General features: G+C 45.4%; 1 protein-coding gene across 2 annotated transcripts in view; it reads right to left on the minus strand.

The window, feature by feature from the left end:
- unc-104 (kinesin family member unc-104) overlaps positions 1-23,352 on the minus strand; it is a 212,168-nt gene that overhangs the window by 141,569 nt on the left and 47,247 nt on the right. For both annotated transcript variants that reach the window (XM_080281497.1, XM_080281498.1), the window contains exon 2: positions 10,806-10,915. In XM_080281497.1, the coding sequence (XP_080137623.1) occupies positions 10,806-10,905 (100 nt within the window). In that variant the 5' untranslated portion in view covers positions 10,906-10,915. The remainder of the gene's footprint in view (positions 1-10,805; positions 10,916-23,352) is intronic.

Consider the following 23,352-nt stretch of genomic DNA (forward strand, 5'->3'; position numbering starts at 1 on the left):
TAAATACACCCATATCTCCAGTAACGGCTATATACTGTTAAATGGTGATGCTGTAAATAATGATGAATATTGTGATAGTCAAAACACTTCTAAATGGTGGGGGGGAAAATCTTACTACGGACACAGATTTATAATGAAGGATGAAAAGCGAATGGAGGTTAAAGTTATTCTAATTTCTTAAGGTAATGGATAGAAATATTACCTGAATACAAAATGAGCTGGGGAAAAATAAAATCCCCTTCAGTTATTCAAATTAAAGTACAGATAAAGCCACTGTGTTTTTCGGCGTGCGTTGAGATATACAAGAAAACGAGCAATGGAAAAAAATATGAAAAGTACACAAAAGGAGAGGGAAGAATGAACCAGAGGGGCAAGGGGGGGATGGGGAAAGGGTAGGGAGAGGCGGGAAGGTGGGGGGGAAGGCGTGGGAGGCAAAGAAAAAAAACCGTGAGGGTATACTGAGGTGGTACACGAAAGGGCAGGAGGAGGAGGAGGAGGAGGAGGAGGAGGGAGGAAAGGAACAGAGGAGGAAAACAAGTGGAGGGACTGAGGAATGAATGGAGAGAGTGAGAAATGGAGTGACGGATAGCGGAGAAGAGGGAGAATTATGAAGGTAAAGGAAAAAGGGAAGGAGGGAAAGATGGAGAGTAGGGAAGGTAGAGGGAAGGAAAGAGCTATGAATGTGAGAAGAGAGGAGGGATGGAAAATGGAAGAAAAAGGCAAGAGGAAGGGTGAGACATGGAAGGCAGGAGGTGGGGGTAGGCTGGAGAGAAGAAAGGAAGGGAGAAAAATTGAATGGGGGAACAGGAGATGGGAGAGAAGAGGGGAGGGGGAAGAAGAGAGGGAGTGTGAAGAAGAAGAGGAGGGTGAAGATGAGGAGAGAGGGACAGAGGAAAGGATGGAGGTGGAGGGATGAAGGAAGGGCAAAGGGAAGGAAGAAGGGAGGGAAGGGGAAGGAAGAAGGAAGCAAGGTAGGAGGGCGGAAAGGAAGGGGAGGTATGTAGGAAGGGCGGGGAAGGGAAGGGAAGTATGGAGAGTAGGGAAGGAAATGGGAGCGGAGGGAGGCAGTAAAAATGAAGGTAGGTAGGGAAGAAGGTCGTAAAGAGAGGGAGGGTGGGAGGGAGGAGAGAGAGGGGAGGGGTCAGAGAGGGGGTAAGAGAGGGGAGAGGTGGGGAAATGGAATGAGGGAGGGGTAAGAGGGGGGAAGTACGGAGGAAAGGGAGGAAAAAGGTAATAAGAGGGGATGGTAAGACAGGTGTAAGCGGGAAAGGTTTAAGATGGATGAAAGGGAGGAAGGGAGGGAGGGAGGAAAGGAGGGAGAAAGTGGAAGAGGAAAGGTCTTAGAGGAGAGAGAGGGAGGGAGAGGTGAAGGAGGGAGAAAAACAAAGGAAGGTAAGGAACATAGACGGGAGAAACATGACGTGAGGAAAAAATGACATAAGAGAAATGACTGATGGATGGAGGGATGAAAGGGCGGAAAAACAAATGTGTGAATAAGGAAAGAAAAGCAGGAGGGAGGGAGAAGAAAGACATGAGGAAGGGAAAGGAGCAGGAAAAGAGGAGGAGGAAAAAATGAGGAGAGGAAGGAGGAAGAATGGAAGGAGAGGAAGTAGGAGAAAGACTGAGAAGTGAGAGGATGGAAAAGGAAGAAAAGAGGGGGAGGGAGGATGAGGATGAAGGGGGAGACGAAGGAAGAGTAAGAAAGGGGGAAGCAGAGGAAAGACTATCGTGAGGAGGGGGAAGAGGAAGGAAGAAAATATGGTGGATGGAGGCAAGAAGGAAGGAAGGGACAGGATAAGGAAGGAAAGAAGGAAGGAAGGGAAGGAAGGGGTATGGAAGAGAGAGAGGAAAGATGAACAAGAATAGGACAGCAAATAAAAAAATGGAGAACTAGAGGAGGTGAAGATAAGAAGTGAAGATAATGAGGGGACGTGGAAGAGTGGAAGACGGGGGAGGAGAGAACAGGGGAAGGAGGTGGAGGAGGAGGAGAAGGAGGAGACAGTAGGAGACGGGAAGGAAGGGTATGAAGATGGAAAATGAGAGAGAGAGAAAGAAAACACAGAATAAATACAGATAAAAAGGGGAGGAAGAACGGTAGAAAGGAAGGAAAAGAGGAGACATGGGGAGTGGGAAAATAGAAGGCTGGTGAGGTGAGAGGAAATGTAAAAAGGGTAAGGGATGGAAGAAAATGGGACGACAGAGGAAGGTATGAGGAGAAAATGAGAGAAAATTAGAAGACGGAGGGAGACTGATACAGAGTGGCGTGATGGAGAAAGACATGATGGGGAGAGGGAGTGACAGGGGGGGGGGGAAGAGGGAAAGGGTGAGGAGTGAACGAGGGAGGAAGGAAGAAGAGGGGAGAAGGGAGAGGGTGGGAGGAAGGAAGGGGATGAGTGAAGAGTGAAGGAAAAGGGGGCTGATGGAAAGGGTGAAGGAAAGAGGGAGGTGAAGGATTGGGAGAGGAAGAAAGAATGGGGCAGACAGGGAGAAAAGGGGGAATGGGAGAGAGTTAGGAAGCATGAAGGGGTAAGGGAGAAAGGAAGGTAAAGGGTGAGGGGTGAAGGAGGGAAGAAAGAAGAAGGACGGGGATGCGGCAGGATGGGAGGGAATGAGGGAGGGAAGAAGAAAGAAGTGGATGGGGGACAGAGGTAGAAGAAGAAAGAAGGGGGTGTGGGAGGGAAGAAGGGAGGGAGGAAGAAAGAAGGGGGTTGGGGAGGGAAGGAGGGAGGTAACGGGGCGCCAGTGAGTCTTTCTTGCACTAGCTGTTGATCAATACAGGAACCTGCACACTCCCCTCCACTCCCACTCCCACACTCTGCACTCTCCCTCCCACTCCCACTCCCATTCCCACACTCTGCACTCTCCCTCCCACTCCCACTCCCATTCCCACACTCCTCGGCACACTCCCACACTCTGCACACTCCGTCTCTCTCTCTCTCTCTCTCTCTCTCTCTCTCTCTCTCATTCCCACACTCCCTCTCACTCCAACACTCCCCCGTACATTCCGTTCCACGCCCACAATTCTCTGCACACTCTTAACATTCCTTCCCACTCAATTCCATCAGCCACCCCCACTCCCACCCTACTTGCACTCTCACATTTCCACTCAAACACCACTCCCACCGACTTACAAAACGTACACCTCACACACTCACATTCTCACACTCAAGCTCACAAAGTACCTTGCACACTCTCACTTACACCTCAATAATCACACCCAAACTCACACAATACTCAAATTCACAACACCTCACAAACTTACCCTTGGACATTCACACATTATCACTCGCATCCCTCCCCTCAAACTTACTTTACACATTACAGTCATACCACCATTCACAAAGCCTATTACCATGCAAACACACACTCTATCTTTCACACATTCCACACGTCCACTACCACACCTCACACAAACTCCAACTCACTCGCTGTGAGTTCTCGCTGTTCTCTCTCACATTACTTCTCACTCTTTTACAAACTCACTAACGTCTTCACACATACTAACATACTATCCAAATCACACTCGCTTGATTATCGACTTACTAAGCCTCCATTAAAGTTTGCTTATCCCGGCTTTCATACTGGGCTCTCCAACAAACAGTCACACTACTATTCGCATACTATACAATTCACACTGGCCTGGACCCCAACTCACCACGGCACACTAAGTCCCACGTATCCCAGCTGTCACACTGGAGTCCCTTGCACAAATCCTGGTTGGCTCATGTAATCCCGCTCGTATACCACTGCAAAATTTATCACACACTCACGAGCACTTTAATCCCAACTGCTGTTATTCCCATCACCAAAAACACTCTTTCCCATTATCTTCCCTGCATACTCATAAATTTTCACATTTTTCACACATAAAGTAAGATATATAAAACGATATATCACACACACACACACACACACACACACACACACACACACACACACACACACGAAATTCCATCAATACATATACACATTCTCTCTCTCTCTCTCTCTCTCTCTCTCTCTCTCTCTCTCTCGTCACCGCCACACCTCCGCCTGCCCGTCACCACTCAATGCTTCGACCCAGCCACCAGCAGCCTCCCATTATAACCCTTCCCCCATCTATTTAGCTTATTAAAATCATCCCCGAGCAACTTGAGGCCAACTGGATTTTCAAGTTCAGAGATGTACAGCATATGCATTCTCTCAGCCCAAAATCTGTAGCTAACCAACGTCGTCCTTCACAAGAGGCGCTTCTTCAGAGTCTATAAGCAAGAGGTGCACGAAACAGAATACTGATCCATGTTCTGCGTTCTAAAGTCCCCAATGAGGCAGAATTACGCTTACCTAGACTCAGGCTTGCCGCTAATAATTCCCAACAAAAATTCACCGTTCGCGCAAAAAACACGTGGTGCGTAAAATATAAGGGAATTTATCTACGAAATAAACAGAATGGAAAAACATCAAAAACCAAATCACCGCCTCTGCAAACTAAACTCCTGAGTGAGCGAGGGAACCAAGAGAACAAACTCCGCGACCATGTACTGAAACGTGGCAGGGGTGAACCTTAGAGTGTTTGTGGTATCGATGCTGAGGTGGAGTCAAGTTTGGTTATGTTTGGTCAGGTAAGGTTTGATTAGCTCAGGTTACGTTAGATTCCGTTAGATTGCGTTAGGTTAGGGTAAATAAGGTTAGGTTAGGTTTGGGTTGGTCAGGTTAGTATGAGAAACTGGCGACTAACTGGGACATAATGTTATCTGCTTGGGGATAACTCAATAAACCATAATATCTAACCGTGGTGTCTGTGATAAGAGGACAGAAACAAGGAATGCTCTCTCCCGCCCACCACACCCTCCAGCGAACATCCGGCAGGAAAAAGGTAAAAAATCAATATGATTGTTGGAAAGAACATGCCTAACGTCAGCTTAACGTTGAAGTTAGGGTTAAGACAAAGGTTAAGTTAACGTTAAGGTTAGAGTTAGGTAGAGTTAGGGTAAGGGTGAGGGTGAGGGGCTGGGCTGAGTTGGATTTGATATGGAATGAAAGCTAGTAACATCCATTTACAAACTGAAGGAAGCTGATCTGAGGAAGGTGAATACAACAAAAAAGGAATCTAATAATGGAAACGTACCTGAAGAATACAGATAGCTTATTTTATGTGCTGCTATGTTTGGTTAGATTAATAATTAGGTTGAATTAAGTTAGGTTGGGTCAGGAGAGGATAGGTTGCATTGGGTTGGGCTGGATGCAGATTATCGTCGCACACTAGACTCAAGGAAGACGGTCAGAGTACGGAAAAGATAGTAAAAGTTGAAAATATGAAGAGTTTTGTGTGTGTGTGTGTGTGTGTGTGTGTGTGTGTGTGTGTGTGTGTGTGTGTGTGTGTGTGTGTGTGTGTGTGTGTGTGTGTGTGTGTGTGTGTGTGTGTGTGTGTGTGTGTGTGGTTTACATGTGGCACCACTGCACTCTAAACTCGATGGTGGATACGTGGCAACGCTGCATCGAATACTGAGAGAAACTCTGAATCAGGCTGGAGGAAGGAAGGGGAAGGAAGAGAGTGGGGAGGACGGAGAAAGGGGGGGAGGAGAGGACAAGCAGAGGAGAGAGAGAAGTCGAGAGGAGGAGAAGCAGAGAGGAGAGGGATAAGAAATGATAAGGAAATGGTACAAAAAATATAAAGAAATCGGGAGGAAAGAAACAGAAAGGAAGAAGGAAGGAGGAGAGGAGAGGAGATGGAGAGACGTGGTGAGGAGGGAGTAAGGGGACAAAAAAACTGAGGAAGGAAGGAAAGAAGTTGGGTGAAAGCAGGTGAGAAACAGAGACAGGGGAAGAAGGGAAGGGGAATATAAAGGAAAACAAAAATATTACACTTCCCGTTCCGTTAGCAAAAGAACGGAGTGAGGCGAGGAGAGGAGGAAGGGAGGTAAGGAAAATGAGGGGAGGTGGAAGAGAGGAAGGAGAGAAGGAAGAGGACTGAACATGTTTCAGGAAACAGAGGGAAGGAAATGAGGAAGTAGGGAAGAGACGCGGAGCAAAAAGTGTGGAGCTTGGAGGGGAAGAGAACGGGAAGAGGAGGAATAGTGAAAAGGAGAGGAGAGGAGATAGAAAGGAGGAGTGAGGAAGGGAGGGAAAACAAAGGAGTAAAGGTAATGAAGGGAAATGTTAAGGTCCGGGTATGTGGTGGGAGGAAGAGGGAGGAGGTGTAAGGCGGAAGAGGAGGAGCAAGGCGGGTGAGACAGGGGAAGAAGAGTGAAGAGGAAGGAGGGAGAAGAGGAGGGGAAAAGAGGGAGAGAAGAAGGGAGGACGAGGAAGAGATGGAGTGATAAAGGGGGAGTGAGATATAATGAGGGAGCAAAAAAGAAAAAGATGGAGTGAAAGAAAGAGGAAAAGTTAGGGCGGGGAGAAGTGAGGCGGAAGAGACGTGACTTCAGAAAAAGAGGTGAAGGTGAGTGGAGATGGAGAGGGGAGAGGGGTGGGGGAGGCAGGAGGGAAGAAGGGTGAGGGGAGAGACGGTGAAGAAGATAGGTGGGGAGAGGGTGAAGGGGACAGAAAAACTGAGGGGAGTGGAGAAAAGGGAGATAAGGGGAGAGGGGCTCGGAGTGACGGAAAGAGGAATTAGGGAGAAGATAATGGTGAGACGAAAGGAGATGAAGATGTGGTGGAGAGGAACTGGAATATGGGAGAGGATGGGGGGAAATGAAGAGTGAGTGAGCGGGAATGAGCCGAGACGAGCAAGGAAGTGCGCGGGTAAACAGGTAGAAAGTGGTGGTGGTGGTGGTAGTGGTGGCGGTGGTGGTGGTGGTGCTGGTGGTGGTGGTTGAGGTGGAGACGGGGTGAGAGATCGAATGAGACGGTGGGGAGTATGCGGTGGCGGTGAGTCAATGGAAGAGGGGTAGTGAGGGGGTGAGAGATAGGAGGGGAGAGGAAGGTGAATAAACAGTGAAAGGGATGATGAGATAGGATAAGGCGTGGAAAGGAGAGGGTGGGCGTTGGGAGGGGAAGGGACGAAAGCGGGAATTAACGATGGAGGAGTGAGAAGGGAGGTATGGAGAAGAGTTCAGTGGGAGGGTGCGGAGAGTGGATGAGGAAGGGTCGATTGGAGGGAGGAAGAGAGGAGGACGAAGGGATGGAATGGACAAGGAGGAACTGAGCTGATGGAGGGGTGGGGGGATGGGAGGTGAAATGGAAATAATAGGTGCTGCAATGGGAGGAACGTGAGAGGGTTCAACCTACAGTGAAATGGGGAGAAGGAAGCAACAGCAGCGTGAGAGACGACAAGTGGGGGTGGGGTGGGGTGAAGTTGGATGGGGAGGGGAGGGGAGGGGAGGGGTGAGATGGTAGGAGGAGGGGAGGGGAGGGGAGGGGTGAGATGGTAGGAGGAGGGAAAAGATGTGGGATCGTTAGATAGCAGAACAGGGAAGTGACAGCGAATGTGTAGCAGGGGTAACTGTGTAGGAGGGTGTTAAGAGAGGATGGGTGGGAGGGACGGAGACTGGGAAATAAGAATAAGAGACATGGTAGGGTGCAGAAGGGAAGAGGAAGGGGAAGGGAGGGGGGGGGAAGGCAGTGAGAAGGGAAGCAGGGGTGTGTGCAACAGGAGTGGAAGAGGGAAAGGGGGTGTGGAAGGGGAGAAATAGCGTAGGAGGCTTGCACCAGGGGGGAAGCAGGCCATTGACTCATGCTCGGATCTCTCACTCTGGCACACTGAATATAGCAGCAAGGCTACTGACTCTCCACACACACACACACACTTCAGTTACACAACCTCACATTTGTTACACGAAAAACAAACTCAAAAAGTGATGTTAATGATAATGATGACGTACACATTTCTGCAAGCAAACAAATAAACATTCTCTCTCTCTCTCTCTCTCTCTCTCTCTCTCTCTCTCAAAACACAAATATCGACTACTGCAGAGAACCATATAAAGAGCACGAGTGATCCCACAATAGCAGGTTAGCCTTTAGAGGGAAATACCACGGGCTTGAGCAATGAGGCAGCGGCTGGAAGTGTTTGTAAGGGGCCAATGGAGTGAAGCCTTGCTAGTGGCGCTCTGATAACCCTCATACACAGACACACACACACACACACACACACACACACACACACACACACACACACACACATACATACATATACACACATACAGTACACCTATTTCACCTACACTTACACATCGTACTGTACACACACACACACACACACACACACACACACACACACACACACACATACGTACGTCACCTACACTTACACATAATTACTGCTCACACCATCGCACAACTAGTACACCTACATACTGCTCACATTACCACCACCTACACATATATACACATCAAACCCGTACATCCCACCCTTCACTTATACCTGCATCCTTCATCAACACTAAATCTTTCGTCTGCACACATCTCAATCAATATCTACGTCATTACTAAATTTCGCACAAAACTAATCTCACACTACAATTACACACACGCCATCAACACAAGCAATCACACTCGCATATCCCAGTTTCCTAGTCAAAATTGTACACTCCACCTATACACATCCCAACTAATATCTACGCTGTTACGCACCTTTGCACAAAGTTAGCTTCACGCTACTCTCAAAATGCAGGTTAACTTTCGGCTGCAGTACTTAATCCCGAACAAAAGCTAAACACTCACGAATCGAGGATTGGTACATATATTATGGCAATGCAACTTTAATATTATAGTCCATAAAGAATTATTACCGAAAACTAAACTGTATTCATGTGCAACCACAACTGCCGAAAGTAATCCGGCAATATATCAGCACCATCAACTACAAAGCGTATTTAACCATCCACACTGCTGGCTACCCGGTAACTCAATGCTCGTACGCTGGCAAACCTTTGATTCATGCAACGTTCAATTAGCTCCATTAAATGCAACACTCAGTTTCATCAAGTCACACTCCAACAATCACACATTTCAACGGGGTTTCACTCCTCAGACAATCACTACCATAAAATCGACCCGACACAAATTACTGCTACCTCTCACACTCTCTCCCCCACCCGCACCCCCAACACACACACACACACACACACACACACACACACACACACACACACACACACACACAAACACGCTGGAACCATGGTGGGGCTTCAAATATCACGTTACGGCCGCCGCCACCACGACCGCCACTCGAGGGGGACGGTAACTCCCTTTGTTTTGCTTCCGTCCCCAGGGAAGCCTGCGCGCACACTGTTGTAACACAGGCATCGTATTTATCAAGGATCAGAAACAGTTTCCAGGACATATAAGTGTACAGTGTCCACAGCTATGTACTGTTATAGGAATTCCTCTAGCCTTCAAGCAATTTTTCACTCAGATTACTAACATTTGGCGATACTTTAATTATTTCTCAAGGAGCTTCTTTTCGTGAAAAGAGAATTTGCATGAAGGCCTATATTTTAATGGCAGAAGCACTGGTGTTGATGTGAAGCAAGTATTCCATTTTACATCACAGTAATCAAATATATAACCAAACACCTGAGCCAAAAGAATAGGTAAACATGATGCAAATGCCAGATCGGTCACAACCATTAACATTCCTCTGGAAAAAAAAAAAAAACGCGCCCAGCAACAACGACTTAGCGCCTCCTGTTGCTATGTCGGCCGCTCATTGTTCACCCATTCAACACCACGACTTTTTCGCTTTGTTTTCCATTCTGTTCTTGCTATCTTCAGATGATTTTACTGAGAGTACGACAGGCTTTTCGAACTAGACAGGTTAGATCCAGACTTCAATAGCTCCTCCACTATACTAATGGGCTCTCCTAAACCGAACAGAATCGTCTGATGGAAACAAGATGTCCTCTGGTTCCAAGGCATAAAACCATGACTTGTATTAATATTGTATTCCTGCTGCCGCTAAATGATCCTACTTAATTCTTCTTACTCAGGTGATCATTCCAAGTTACGTTGGCCGCCAGCTCACTGTTCACCCTTTCAATACCACAATTTCTTTTTTATTCTAGTCTTGCTACCACTAGCCAGTTACGTTTAGCTTTGAAGCGGTGTCTCATAGTGAAAGCTTTACAGATCAAATCAAAGAGCTTCAATACAAAAATGAAATTCTGAAATACAAACTATGGAAGACAGAGCAGCAAACATGGCTACAGTCGGTTTGTTTTTACCCGACGGAACCGGGCCACTCCCAACACTGTACTACAAAGTCGTGGTTGCATGAATTCAACAAAACATTTTAATAGCAAATCGAGGTTGCATAAATTCAACATAACACTTTAATACAAAACCGTGATTCCATGAATTCAACAAAACACTTTAATACAAAGTCGTGGTTGCCTGAATTCAACATGCCTATACCATGAGGAAGGAATGAGTATCCCTAGTCATCAGTCAATTCCACCCTCCTATCTGACAACACCTGGCCAACAACTGAGCTGAATAGAGTTACATATCTTCGCCAGCTTAGAGCAAACGCGCAATAAACGTGACCACCCCCTCCTTTCTTCCTTGTCAACCATGAAAGCAAAACAACACAATAAGGAAAACATGCCTACAACTCAACAACAGCCGAGGAATTTTTTAAAAATCATCATCATTATGACCTTTTTTCTCACTTAAGGATGGAATGAGGTAGGACAAAAGAAGAAGAAAAGTCCGGAAGTGTACGAACTATCAAAATCATGCCCAGTGCAAGAGGCCACAAAATCATTCGCATATCAATCAAATCCCTCGAATCCTGGCTCCATCTCACAGGACTACCATAACAAGAACTGACAACAGGTTTTAGTAACACTGTAATGAAGCGAACGGCGTGATGCTGTACTCACTTGTTGTCTTGCCACCCATATCGATGATACATTTGCACTCGCGGGTTATCTCGCGGTTGTTGAAGGGCCGCACCCGCACCGCCACCTTCACCGACGACATGATGGTGGCTCTGTAAGGAAGAGGGAGAAAACACGTTACAAACGAACTCTTTAATGCTGAAACAAAGATATATTGCTGAAAAGAGATACACCAGGAAAGGGACATAAAGACAACTGAATAGTCAAATCTAGTATTCGGCTATATTTACTACAGATGTAGTTAAAAAAAAAAAATACAAACTAAATCATTCTCCTGACTGAAGTCATGATATCTGGTCAGTGGAACATGAATGATTCTGACCCCTTCATGGCCTATCTAGTCACCCGGATAAAGTGTAATCACAAGTAATGGCGAGGCACCTTCCTTAGACTCTCACACAGAATTCACGTAAGACAAAAATCTAAATTGTTAGGTATTTTTCTTTTTCCGGTAAAACTCGGGTACATGAATGCGCAAAACTTACTGTCTTGATACTCACAGGAAGAGGCTTCAGTCATTCTAACGAAAGAAATTACAACAGACGACATTTCGTTTAGCCACATAGGAAAGAAAAATAATCGCATGATATATAGTTATCAAGCAGGTCTGAGAGCCGACAAGAAACTGCTGGAGTTACACAAGTTTCTCGTGACAAAAGAAACTCATCTGCATGCAGTTCCCGCTTACACAGCCAAACAAATAGCACTCCTCTCAAGCTGACTAAGGACCACTTCCACACCCGCTGCATTTTCTTTAACACCTTTCATCCAGTGAAGTGCTTTTATTTTATTCTCCCAAGCTTTTGAAGATTTAATTCAGCTTCGGAAGAAAAATTAGCCAGTAAAGGGATTACTGGAGACTGTTTCTAACTCCTTCTAACCCCGTCACTACAAAATTTCTCCGTTGTTAATAATATAGGCTGAAGGCTGTAAGGATAAACTATATAAATGCGACAACGGAATGAAAAGATTAATATAAAACCCAAAGAAACCTCCACTCTACTGTCTCCCCCTCCACAGTCAATTTAAGCGATGAGATCTGCGAGTGCATGAATCGTTAATTCCTTCAACCTGAGAATAAACGCTTCTTTTTATTCTTGCTACCCTAATAACATGTTATTCTGTTTAAGAAGAATCTCTCGTAGTTTAGGAGCTTAATAAAGGTTGTGTCAATCTTCACTCGTTCGAAGTCTCTCCAAGCTGAATATAGCCGCCTGGAGACTGCATGAAAAAATTAGAAATTACGTCCTCTGGTTGAAGGGATTAACACTTGATTATTAGAAAGGATACAATAGAATCATTAATGAGTTCTACACCTCCCCATACGGAGCTTATTTCGTTAGTGATGCGTTTTCTTCACGTACAAACAAATCAACTGTAGATGTGCTCTTAATTACTTTAATCTAAATCAAATTCATTGGTGAACCATTGGCAGATAAAGGGTTACTCAAGCCAGAATATGAAAACTCTGACTAAAGGGATTTCTATTAGTTGAACAAAACATTGCATTTCCTGTACACTTTCATTCTGTCTAAAACGTACATCTTTCTATCTTGAATGTTTGGTTGTATGAAAATATTCACACAAGGATACGTTGTTAGGGATGAAAAAGTGTCCTGGAATGGACGTAGAGCCGTAATATTGTTTCATTGTGCCATTAGACAACGAAAAATGAAAATCTAGGTACACGAATTGTAGTGTTAGGGTGTCTCAGCACTGAGGACGAAATCGATATGTTCTGACGCCGACTGTCCCATCGCACTGTTAAGAATACCCCGTGTTACTAGGCCACATTCTAGACCACCTGTAATTGTGCAAACGGAATGCCCAGGACGTGGCACTATGAAATGGACGTTCTTCCTCATTTTTATTCCGACAAAATCAGCCAAATAAGCGTCAGAAAATGGGCTGTACTCTGAACAGCTTCAGAGATTTCGTAACAACTCTTCTTTAGAGACTTCCTAAAACAATAACAAAACTACATAAATACCAGAGATGTGAGTGTTAAGGAGTAATCGTTTAGGACACGACGCTAGGAACCCTCCTCTACCAACCAGAATGTGGTCCTAATTCCGATTCTGCACTCAGTGTGGCGAGGAACTTAGCCTAAACAAAATACCCAAGTGCACGAACTCGCAGGGAAATGGCTAAGACAATCCGGGTGAAATTCAAGGAGGGATGGAGTCGAATGGAAAGGATGTTGGTGGTTTGTGTGTATGTGTGCGTGCATCAGGCGGGATAAACTGGGGCGGCCCGCTATGAATTTGCAAGGCTTTAAGGATGCAATGCAGAGCTGCGTATTGACCAGAGGCGCCGGGGGAGGAAGGGGGAGTTGGAGGGGAGAGAGCAAGCACAGATACAGGGGCAACTGGGGATGGAAGAGGGGGAAGGATGGTTGAGAGAAAGCGAGTGAGAGGGATGAGAGGTAGACGGGAGAAGGGGAGGGGTGAGAGGTAGACAGGAAAGGGAGAAGGGCGAGAGGTAGACAGGAGAGGGAGAGGGGCGAGAGGTAGACAGGAGAGGGAAAGATGTGAGAGGTCAGGGCAAGAGGGAGAAGAATAAGGGTGTTAAGGGTGAGGGAAGGTAAAGAGCGGCGGGGCGGGGACGGGTGGCAGCTGTGAGGGGTGAAGAGTGAGATAGGTGAGAGCGAGGGAGCGGGTAAAGAGGGAAAGGCGAAAGGTGACTGGGTGCGCGACAGGGTGAGCAGGAAAATAGTGAGAGAGAGAGAGAGAGAGAGAGAGAGAGAGAGAGAGAATACCAGTATGTACGAAATGTGTGTGTGTGTGTGTGTGTGTGTGTGTGTGTGTGTGTGTGTGTGTGTGTGTGTGTGTGTGTGTGTGTGTGTGTGTGTGTGTGTGTGTGTGTGTGTGTGTGTGTGTGTGTGTGTGTGTGTGTGTGTGTGTGTCAATCTATTAATCTATTTCCACCCTGTGTGATTTACTGTTATATGGTAAAATGCATCGCGGCAATGTAGTTTAGCGTGAAGGTTTATGGCCTGGCAAAATATTCAGTAACTTCAACACTAATTTCCAGAGCGATCAGCATGCACACACACACACACACACACACACACACACACACACACACACACATCAAAGGCCTTATAATTCTCCAGGTCAAGGCTATGTGCACTTAATTACTTCCACGACAACAAAGTCCAAAAGGGTCTCCCCCCCAAAAAAAAAAAATAAGTGGAGGAAAAAAGCGGTGATATTAAAAGACCCCGCACAGGAGGAGGAGTCTGGCGGGGGGAGGGAGGAGGGAGATGGAGAGGGAGGGGAAGGCAAGGGCAGTGGAGGAAGGGGAGCTCAAATGGCCTCGCTTTACCTACTAATTAAGGCTGGGAGAGGACATGGGGAGGTGTGTGTGTGTGTGTGTGTGTGTGTGTGTGTGTGTGTGTGTGTGTGTGTGTGTGTGTGTGTGTGTGTGTGTGTGTGTGTGTGTGTGTGTGTGTGTGTGTGTGTGTGTGTGTGTGTGTGTGTGTGTGTGTGTGTGTGTGTGTGTGTGTGTGTGTGTGTGTGTGTGTGTGACGGTATGTTTGTGTGGCCATGTTTGGTAATATGCAGCAAGATTTTCCCTCCTACAGCAAGAGGGGCATGTAGAGAAGTGGGTCATTAATGGGCTACTAGGCTGTGCTGGCCCTCTCATTACCACCTCTCTCTCTCTCTCTCTCTCTCTCTCTCTCTCTCTCTCTCACACACACACACGTACAATCATATTTATATCTATTATATATATCCACTTCACCAGAATGAACACACATTCACATACTTCCTCCTATTCTCACACTACACACATCGTTCTAATCACACATATGTATACATACATATACATTTACACACATTCATGCACAGCAAACTCCATATTCTGGCATATTACTCGCAAGCAAACATCCTTCTATTCCCTCGTCACATAAACATACACATGCATATGACACCAGAAATATAAGGGAATCGCTGCGGGGTCCTTCCTAATCTATACAGTTTTACGAAGGTCCTGCAGGTGAAGCATCCCGTTAAGGAGATTACTATACCCTTGAATCAACGAATATGCATGTAACGTTGTTATATTAGTAACCCAATAGTTTTATTCATAGAAAAGGTAATGGAATTCTCAGTTCTGTATAGACCCAGTAACTTATTTTTTTCAGCAAATGACGACGTCAATACAGACAAGCAGGAACCAGCCACATGAGTGTGTGTGTGTGTGTGTGTGTGTGTGTGTGTGTGTGTGTGTATATATATATATATATATATATATATATATATATATATATATATATATATATATGTAAGTAGGTATGTATGTATTCATTCATTCTCATCGTTTCTAGGAAGAAATTTAACTTTACTGTGTACAAATGTACTTTTGAGTGCACAGCATTTTTGTTCGTCGCTGAAGGCAAGGTGTATGAAAGAACCGCATGCTTAACTTCCTTCTTTTGTTCTTATTCCACTTCACCAAGTTAGTAACATCCCATAATGAAATAAGTACAGTCTACAGCTCATGTGTTATATCTGTGAATGCTTTGCGCTCACTTGAAATACTTATTACATGGTATTTCCCAGTAAACACTCTATGTATTAGTTGATTAATTATTCCGTGTTGCGGAGGTACTTAAGATAATGGGGCAGGTAATCCGACCACAACGTTCCCTGGTCTTAAGGTGATTATCGTGAGAGTGTTGCAGCCGCACAGTGATACCAGACTCTCACTGAAGAACAAAGAGCTGGACAAAGAGAAGTTATGTTTACGTTTACCGCGACCCAGGAAGAGCTCCTAGGGGGGCCATTCACGCTTTATATGCAAGGGGACTCGAAACTGCTGTCGGTAAGGGTGTGTGGATGGGTGAATGGGTAGGGGTGTGGGTGTGTGAATGGATGAATGGGTGTGGGTGTGGGTGTGGGTGAATGTGTATGAGTGTGGGTTCGGGCGCAGGTATGTGGATGGGTGAATGGATGTGGGTGAGGACATGGGTGTGGGTGTTTGGATGGGTGAATGGGTGTGGATGCAAGTGTGGATGTAAATGTGAGTACGGGTGTAAATGGTGATGCGTGAAGGTTTAGGTCTGGGTGTAGGTGTAGATGTGGGTAGGGGTTGGTGAAGGTAGTAGTGACTGTGGGTGTAAGAAGTGGTGAGTGTTCGTGCTAGTGTGGGAGTCCCTGCCTGGAAGTATGGGCGAAGATGTTGGTGTGAATGCAGGTGTAGCTGTGGGTGTATTCTGTGTTGGGTCTGTGCAAAGGAAATGGTATAACTGTGTGTGTGTGTGTGTGTGTGTGTGTGTGTGTGTGTGTGTGTGTGTGTGTGTGTGTGTGTGTGTGTGTGTGTGTGTGTGTGTGTGTGTGTGTGTGTGTGTGTGTGTGTGTGTTGCAAGGAAATGAGCTGTCGTGTGTGAGAGGCGTGAGAAGTACAACGAAAAACTAGTGAGAAAAAGGCGTGAAATTGTTGTTGGCGTCGTGTGTGTGCGAGAAAATGGAAATGGTGTGAAATGTGAGGGAATGAGGCACATGGAAAGCTTTTCTTTAGCAAGGTGAGATGATATTAGGTGACAGTAGTGGAGGTGAAACTGTGTGTGTGTGTGTGTGTGTGTGTGTGTGTGTGTGTGTGTGTGTGTGTGTGTGTGTGTGTGTGTGTGTGTGTGTTTGTGTGTGTGTGTTTTCGTTCTTACCTAGGATGCCTTCGAGTGTGCTGGTTTGTACACAATTTTTAATGAAGTTTGTTTGAGCATTTATATCTGTATTCCTGTGCATACATTCATTCGCATATCTGACAAAATAGCTGCACTCACAAAATAAAGTTCACGACCCCTCATATCTCAGCGTAAGCAGGGATTCGGCCACTTCAATCGGGAGCTCCCAGAGATCTTTTCTTGAAGCTACGGTATGTTGATGGATTTTCTGTGTTATGACAGTGATGTGGTCGCAGGTATGACGCTAGTACTCACATCCCTCACAATTTTCTTACAGCTCACTTTCACACTGTCCCATGTTGCTTTTCGTAACAGTCACACATTCGCCTATCTCATATCACTCTCACACACATTCACCGTCATTCTACACTCGCATACTCTTTCCTTCTCACATCCCACTCAATCATTTCCACGCAATATCCTTCTCCGAAGTTCACTCTCATACAGTCCTTCCTGCCACCTCATTCACTCGTCCACAGCTCCTATCCCACCTAACTCGGTCACATTTAACACCTCATACCTAACATACTCCTCCATACACTCCATCTCTCACATCTCACACCCTTACACTTCATTCCTATATGCTTGCTTTCCACACCCGACACCTCACACTCTCGCATTTTCCCCTCACAGCCTCGCACCTCAGCTCCCTTCCCCGGCAGCAGTGAGGTATTGTATGCTCCGTGCCTAGTATTTATGAGCCGTGCCTCCTGACAAACGCGCCAAGTTCCTGCCTATTACTACCCTCTAATTACACGCCCTACCCTTCGCTAACTTCACACGTTCCTCCTCAACCATCTCTCTCACCCGTCTCATACCCCGTTTCTTCCGTTACACCCCAACATCTCCTCCTCCTCCTCCTTTCTCGTTCTCCTTTTCTCTTCTTCCCCTCCTCTTCCTTCTCCCCTCCCCCTTCTCCTTCTCAGCCTCATCTCCCACTACCCTGTTCCTTCTCTTCCCCTCAGTCTCCTCTCCAATTTCTCTGCCGTTCCTCTTTCTCTTCCCCTCCTCCTTCCCCTCTCCCGCTCCCTCCTTTGTCTCCTCTTTTCCCACTCTGCTACCTATGTACCATACCTTCTCTCCAGCTCTCCACCTCCTCCCCACCCAACTCCTTTTCCTCCTCCTCCACCTCTTCCTTCCCTAACCCCCTTCGGTTACTTCTCTTTCGCCCCCTCTCCCTCCTCCCGCATTTGGCAGTGACGTTAATATAAAGTAGGAACAGTGGGCGACAGTGTAATTGCTCTGTAACTGTCCCCCAAGCATTTTGAGAGCACCCTGAATTGCCCTAACATAGTCATTATTGTCGCCCCCCGTTGTAATACTTTCACCTCTTTTATCTGTGGCCTGGAAACAACACTTTCTCGGTACCTATTACTGTTCCTGCCTTGTATTCGTACTATTCATATAAATATAAATACATCAGGTTAATTTAGCTATAACGTCTTCAGGCAACAATTTCTTTTTCTTTTCATTTTTATTTTTTTGTCCCAAGGCATTACAGTACTTTCATCTTATATCTGTTATCTCCAACCAACATTTTCTTATAACTAACTGTTAGCATGCTGTACCATACTCACACTGTTTATGTAAATACATTTATGTCACGTTAGGTCAGTAATAATAATATCTGTCAGGGTAGAATTAAGTAAAATTAAGTCAGAGTGGGTTCGGACAAATTACAATGAAAGAGGCGGTCAAAAACTACACTGTAATATGTTATGCAGAGAGGCTTGATAGAGTAATGGCAACTTCAAAAATAATTTTTATGGTCGTGTCCATTCTTCTCCTTCTGGGATCTTAACACAGGGCTTGAACGTGAATAACAAAGTTGCCCGTGCATGTCAGGTGTATGAAAACCAGCCGCTACAATCCATATATAGGCTACATTTACAACGTGACATACAGTGAAAAATGCATAATGTCATCAGCCCACATACCACAACCACATCTCACAACAGCATATCCATCCGCAGAAGAGCCAATGCTCTTCTCCTCTGTCCATTAGTACTAATGTCTTTTCTATTTTACCCTTGTTATCGCCGGGCTGCAACAACTGAACCTTGGCAGTGAAAGGGTTACGATATTTCTAATCATTATTAAACACTCTGTAAACTCTAGCCGGCTCTTGACACCCAATACCAAGCTTCTCACATTCTCTGCTGATTCTGTGTGGCTCTGAGAGTGGGTCTGTGAATGATATAACACTAATAACTTCGATGACATTCTTGCTACTGCCATACTACTTAGCTTCGGATACATTTTTCGAACTGGAGGGGTTAGCGTTGGCCTTCATTATCCTCTCTACTCCTTGGCATGGTTTCGAGGCAGAACAAAATCGTCTGGAGGTAGCAAAAATAAACGAAATACGTCACCGGACTGAAGGGGTTGCGTTATATCTCTAGGACGAGGTTAGTCGTGTGCACCGTACATTCATAATCACAAACACTCTTATTTTTACAACAAACTGCATTTTCAATATAAGCAATAACAGACTGGAACATTCTATGCAGACACAGCGCATGAAGTATTAAGCGCGCGCGCGCACACACACACACACACACACACACACACACACACACACACACACACACACACACACACACACACACACACAATAATTCCATTCGTCACTTATTCCCAGCTACCCAGCATATTCTGTGTATGCGTGCAGGTGTGCAATATAAAACTGCACGAGAACCCCATTAAACCAACATGGAAGAGTGTGTACATTGCTTTAATTGCTGCGGTGGTTTTGCTCACGCTTTTCTCTGAGCTATTAATGCACTTCATTTCTGCTCTGTTTTCACCCGTCCAGTCCGAGGACGCAATTATGATCTCCACACTGTGGTGATCATAATGCATTTGCTCAGCTTCTTTCTTCTTTCAGTTTGGTGTTATTCCTTCATTTCTTCACCAATTCACTTCAAATTTGGTACAATGTTCCTTAGGCAAATATTCCCAGACACCTTCCTCACTTTTTAGATTTAGGCCTTTAGATAAGTTTTATGTGGGTCAAAAGATAAACCATCCAAGCACACATATTCAAGGAATTGTGGCAACACCAATCCGCGGAGTTCACCAACTTTTGCAAGGGGCGGAGGTAATCACCTCTCTGAATGCCAGAGATTTTTGAGGTCATCCTTCATTCCCTGGGGAATGTTAATACTCTTTAATTTTCGATTTACTCGCTATTACCATAAGACTTTACGCAGGTTACAGAGAAACCTTGTTGTGCACAGGTTAACAAAGGCTGTATCTAACCCCTCCTGTTTGAAAAATTTCTCCTATGCTGAATAAATGCGTCAGGAAGAGGCAAAAATAAAACAAATTGTGAGAAGGGGCTAATGCGTTTCGCTTCAGCTCTTGTGTCTTGTGCTTAGTTGTAATTGCTGCGGGGTTTGTGCTCACGCTTTTCTCTGGCCTTTGTAATGTGCGTCGTTTCTGTTCTGTTTTCTCTAAGCTCCCATTTTTTCCTGTCCTCCATTTTCTTGGACGCTACACAATTTACAGCCTCGACCACTTTTCTTTATCCCTTTACCAAGATAACGACTTTCTTTCTGCAATTAATTTTCGCTGCTTGACAACGACTTTCTCAACTCAGAAGACGCCTATATTAACCTCTTCACTAAGATTATTATTATTTTTTTTTTACACCCTCCTCCATTAGACTATTTTATTTGGCCCAAGAAAGACGTCTTGTTGTACAGGAATCAACGTATTTTCTTTCAGCAGTTCTTAATGTCAGTTTTTCTCATGCCCACCACCATAATTGTTTTCGCTGTCTCCCCGTCTTTAGTATTACCTTCCCTCCTTTCCCCAGCATTTTACTTTTTTCCCTCTTCTGGCTCCCTTGATTTTGTCCCTCGTTTGATATCCACTTTCATTCCCTCTTCCTTGGTAAACTTTCTCACCCTTGTTCGTTCTCATTCTCTCCATTAACGCTCGACAGTAATTTCTTTCCCTACTTACCAACTCACCTCCCTGCAATCCCTCTTCCCACCAACCCACACACATATACCCGCTCTTCCCCCGACAAGGAACTGAGCCCTACTGATCGCCTCATCTCTCCCAGGCTTAGATATAAACACACCGCGACCGTCCATGTCCTGAGGTCCTGCCCGTGGGATGGTCCATTACAAGTTTTATACCGCGTCGTACCAACTCGCCCGGGTGGTGGAGGACGGACAAGTGGTTATGGTGATACTGGTGGAAGAAGTGGTGATAGTGGGGATGATAGTGGGGTGTTAAGTATAAACGGGTAATAAAGGCGAGGTGAATTGTGGAAATATCTGGTGATAATACGGTAATGCTGATAGCGTGCTGGCGGTGATGGTGGTGGTGATGGTGAGGTGTTAATAATATTGATAATGACAGGTAGATGGCTATGGTGACAATGTTTATAATGGTGACTTCGGCAGTGTGGTGGAAGTGAAAGATGCCAGAGAAGTAGTTATGGTAGTGGTGGTGTGATGACAGTGGGGTGTTAATAGTTGAACGCTACAGGAAAGTAATCGTTTTGCTAGTGGTGGTGATAATGACAATGATGTCTACAGTATGTTGGTGAGGGAAGAAATGGTTGTGCTGATAGTGGTAGATGTGGTAGTAGTATTAAGCTGATAGTACGGTGGTGCCAGTAACGATGTGTTGTGGTGATAGTGGTGGTTATAATGGTAGGGCTTGTGTGGTGACGGTAAGAGAAGCAAAACAAGTGGTGTGGATGTGGTGATAGTGGGTTGTTAATAGCAGGGACGTGCAAACTAGGTAGTTAAGCTGACAGTGGTGCTAAAAGTGTGATGGTGCTGTGATGCAAAAGGACACATAAGTGGAAGTAGTGAGAGTGGTGATACCGGTGGAAGTGGCAATGGTGGGGTATTAAGAACGGTAATACTGATAATATAGTTCTAGTTATAGTGCTAGTATTTGTCTTAGTGGGGCTCTGTAGTGTCCTTGTGGTGACACAGGTCAGATAAGTTATTACAGTGTTACATAAATGGAAAATGATGACGATGTTAATGTGATAGCTGGTTGTTGTTGTTGTTGTTGTTGCTCCTCCTGTTGTTAGTGGCGGGGATGGAGGGGAATGAAGGGCGCCTGATGGTCCAGCTGTTAGAATGACCAAGTCAGAGTGACGGCCTTTCATAAATTCGATCCCCAACAAGTTACTGGAGGGTTTTAGATCATGTACTGCCGCCAAGGGAAGAAGGCAGGTCATTTATCCTTATATGACCTGGACTACGGTGGACCAGCCTTGGACCCTTATACCTTCAAGGGGATAAAATGGAATTGGTTGTAGTATTTTTCAACCCTCTGTTTGCTATATCCCATTGGATCCCAGAGCTGCTGGGCGAGGCACCGTGCTGGGAGGGTACTAGGCGTACCGCCCTCCGCCTATCGGTTCATAGTCGCGAAGCTCATAGGTCACTACCCGGGGGTTCCCTACATTAGTGAGATTGGAAGATTCCCAGTTTTGTCCAAAACTGTGGACACTGGGCTCCAATGGGATATACGAACTATCTGTTTCATTCCAGCTAACGTCGGACGACCTAATTCATCTCAGATGAAGTTATCGTTGTGAAAAGATTAAAAAAATCGAGATGCATTTTCGCCTTAAAGTTAGACATTTCCTTTTTTATTCCAGCTAACGTCAGACAATTTTACTCTGCTTACGATAAATTTTTCGACCTAAAGGGGCTACATACATCCCTCAGGAGTGTGACTGGTTAGCAGACCCGGCCATATGGTGAGTGCTGCGGTGTGGCCGGTGGAGTGGTAATGGTGGTCGTCAAACGGCAGGGTAACGGCGGATTCTACGTGACGGTGAAACAAGGCACAATTTTACTCTTGCGATCTTAACACGATTTTACTTACCAGTGAACAAAACCCTCGCAGTGTTGAGGTAAAGAAAAAAAAAAGTGACGCGGAATGTCGGAAGAAAAAATACTTGTGGTTTGGGGAGACCATAAAAGTGAAGGTGGCAAAGAAGAGTTAGTGATGAGTGTGACAATAGTGGTAAACGTAAACGCAGTGTTGAAAAGGTCGCAGTACTTGTGACGTGGTGACGAGCGACGTGGAAATATCAATACAGTGGTGCGGTAAGTCAACTGGAAGAATTACTGATGGCTGTGGTGAAAGAGGTAAGATCCTAGAGGCTCTAACGGTGAGTGATGCTTTGCGGAAGCCATACAAGTGCTAAGTAGAACTGGTGATGACGGTGAGGCACTAATGGTATATGTAAACGTGGTGACAACAGTGGTGGTGGTGTGACGCCAAGAGGAAAGTCAACCCTTTAGTACCACGGCCTCCATACTCTCACTAACATCGGACGATTTTATTCATATTAGGAAATAAAACTAATTCTAGGTTAACCGTTTCAATACACTGCCGCCTCGTATTCTTGTTACCACCAGACAAATTCACTCAGCTTAATGAAACTACCAGTTGTTAAGCGACTGATGGAGGATTCTGGCGGTGGAGGTGAAAGTGATACTGACCCGGGATTTTGATGGTAACTGTGATTAACGTGTGATTTTCGTGGTGGCTGATTAATTAAAGGTGCGTCTGGTACAGTGATCATGCTAAACACGATATTTATGTGTGGTAGAAGTTGGGCTGAGCAGACGTGAATCTATGGCTGAGATGGCTGTTGTGATTGTGGCAATGGGTGGTTGATGGTACAAAGGTGTGGTGTGGTGTGACAAAGAAAAAGTATTGAGACAGCTGGTGTGGTGTGGTGTAGTAAGACATATGGGAAGATGTTGTGTTGTGTGGTTTTTGTGTAGTGTGTGACAAGTCGTGTGATAAGATGTGGTATAGTATGGCGTGGTGTGGTGTATGATAACA

This window comes from Coenobita brevimanus, chromosome 89 (assembly GCF_032717465.1).
Source record: "Coenobita brevimanus isolate Jiangsu-jjx chromosome 89, ASM3271746v2, whole genome shotgun sequence".
Lineage (NCBI taxonomy): Eukaryota > Metazoa > Arthropoda > Malacostraca > Decapoda > Coenobitidae > Coenobita > Coenobita brevimanus.